Raw genomic sequence first — 1883 nt, 5'->3', positions numbered from 1 at the left:
AGAGACTGAAAAGTCAGAGAGAGAAATGTCTAACTTATTAGAAGAGACATTTATAGCTTTGAGTTCATCTCCCAGGAAGGGGTAGGGGGCAGCTCGGTCGCTCAGTCGGGGGTTGGGTCACCTTGGGTGACCTTGCTCACCTTTTGCATCTTGCGTACGGTTCTGGTTTCTGTAGCAACCGCCTGACATGTTCAGCCTGATAGAACTCCTGCAGAACCACCTGTAAACAGATTACGTCACTTCACACGTCACATGCAACGTCACCGCGTATAGTTATAGTAATTTATTGATTTTATTGATATAGTGTAGATTAGGAGGAACTGGGAGTTGTAATTTAACCCTACTATCATCCATGTCTTACCTGTTATTATCAATACCTTCCTTTCTTTTACACATTGCTTTACATGCTAATCACACTACATTACCTCCTTTCACATTACCTCTTTGGTACCTCTAGCCCTATCATATTATCTTACTTCTGGATCATATTACCTGAGTACTATCATCTTATCTCTTTTATCACATTACCTGGTCTTTGGATCGTTTTCTTTCGTGCCACATCTTCCATGCTTTCACGGGCATCATCAACGATAGCAATATGAGAAACAGCAGTGAAGGCAATAGTTGAAGCAGCGCATATCGCGTAGCGTATAAGTTCTAAACAAAAAGCAGAGAAAAGCAGTGCGTTACATTATCATAAAGGTCTTTACGAGTAGGCTGCGTGCACGCATGCGCATATTCACACAACCACGCAGACACGAAGATAAAGTAGTTTAAACTTGCCTATCAGCCTCTCCACCCATACTCACACACACACGCGAACGCCAACACACTTACACGAACGCGCGCGCGCACGCCCGCACACACGTACGCCCGCACGCGTGCGCGCACACATAAGCTACTTCACCTCCTGCCTGCTCTCACCATACACTATTGCTGATGTCTCTCTCTCTCTCTACTTCTCTCTGCTCTCTCTCCTCTCTCTCTCTCTCTCCTCGTCTCTCTCTCCTCTCTCTCTCTCTCGCTTTCTCTCTCTATCCTTCCACTTTATCTTCCTCCTTTCTCTGCCTTGAACTTTCCCTCGCTATGCACATTAACATTATACATTCCTAATTACATTATTAGTTAATAAGCAAACAAGAATGGAAACGTACGTATCTGTGTAGCTCCTTGTAGGGCCAGAATATCCAGACTAGCTCTGCACCGAGGAAGGTCCATACGTAGACACAGCCTGTCAGATATCCTAGCACGGACTTCATCGACAGACAGGCAAATATCGGGTAATAAGCCAGACAGTACACGAGCAGCGAACCTATCATGTTTATAGCTGCAAAGAGGTACATGTCCGATTAAATAATGGGTCATATATATAGTATATATATATATATATATATAGTATATATATTGTGTATATATATAATAAAAAATAATAATATATACTAGGAGGAGAAGTCCGCCAATCAAAGATTTCCATGTCTATGCGTTGTGCCCATTATTACACACTCAGCTCATTTTACTCTTTTCTTCTCAGGCTGCCTATACCTGCTCTAAGGCTACTTCCAATCACCATGTTACAGAATGAATCTGCCGTGAGTACACTACATTCTAGGGCGTCCTACTATTTACAAAGTAAGATCTTGGTATAGAAATTTATCATATTAACCTAATCTACAATACCCCCTCTCCATATTAAATACATAATTTAAACAAACTACCGCTCCGCTGAACGGGTATTGCGCATGCGCAAACACAGACCATAACCTGTCAACAACACGAAATATTATGCAAGACAGACTAATGTATCACGTGCTAAGGTCTAGGTTTGTGCATGCATATAGTGTCTGCGAAATAGACAAGTATGTCATTAAATTATATATATAATT

General features: G+C 41.7%; 1 protein-coding gene across 1 annotated transcript in view; it reads right to left on the bottom strand.

Moving 5' to 3' along the window:
- The window catches only part of LOC106814587, a 3103-nt gene that overhangs the window by 383 nt on the left and 837 nt on the right, over nt 1-1883 (bottom strand). Inside the window, exons 3-5 of the mRNA XM_014818929.1 lie at nt 1155-1327; nt 529-657; nt 141-220 (exon numbers count right to left, since the gene is read on the bottom strand). Of these exons, the coding sequence (XP_014674415.1) occupies nt 141-220; nt 529-657; nt 1155-1327 (382 nt within the window). The remainder of the gene's footprint in view (nt 1-140; nt 221-528; nt 658-1154; nt 1328-1883) is intronic.

Source organism: Priapulus caudatus, unplaced genomic scaffold, assembly GCF_000485595.1.
Source record: "Priapulus caudatus unplaced genomic scaffold, Priapulus_caudatus-5.0.1 Scaffold948, whole genome shotgun sequence".
Classification (NCBI taxonomy): Eukaryota; Metazoa; Priapulida; class Priapulimorpha; order Priapulimorphida; family Priapulidae; genus Priapulus; species Priapulus caudatus.
Note: the sequence above shows the minus strand (reverse complement) of the source record. Positions and strands in the feature narration are given on the sequence as shown.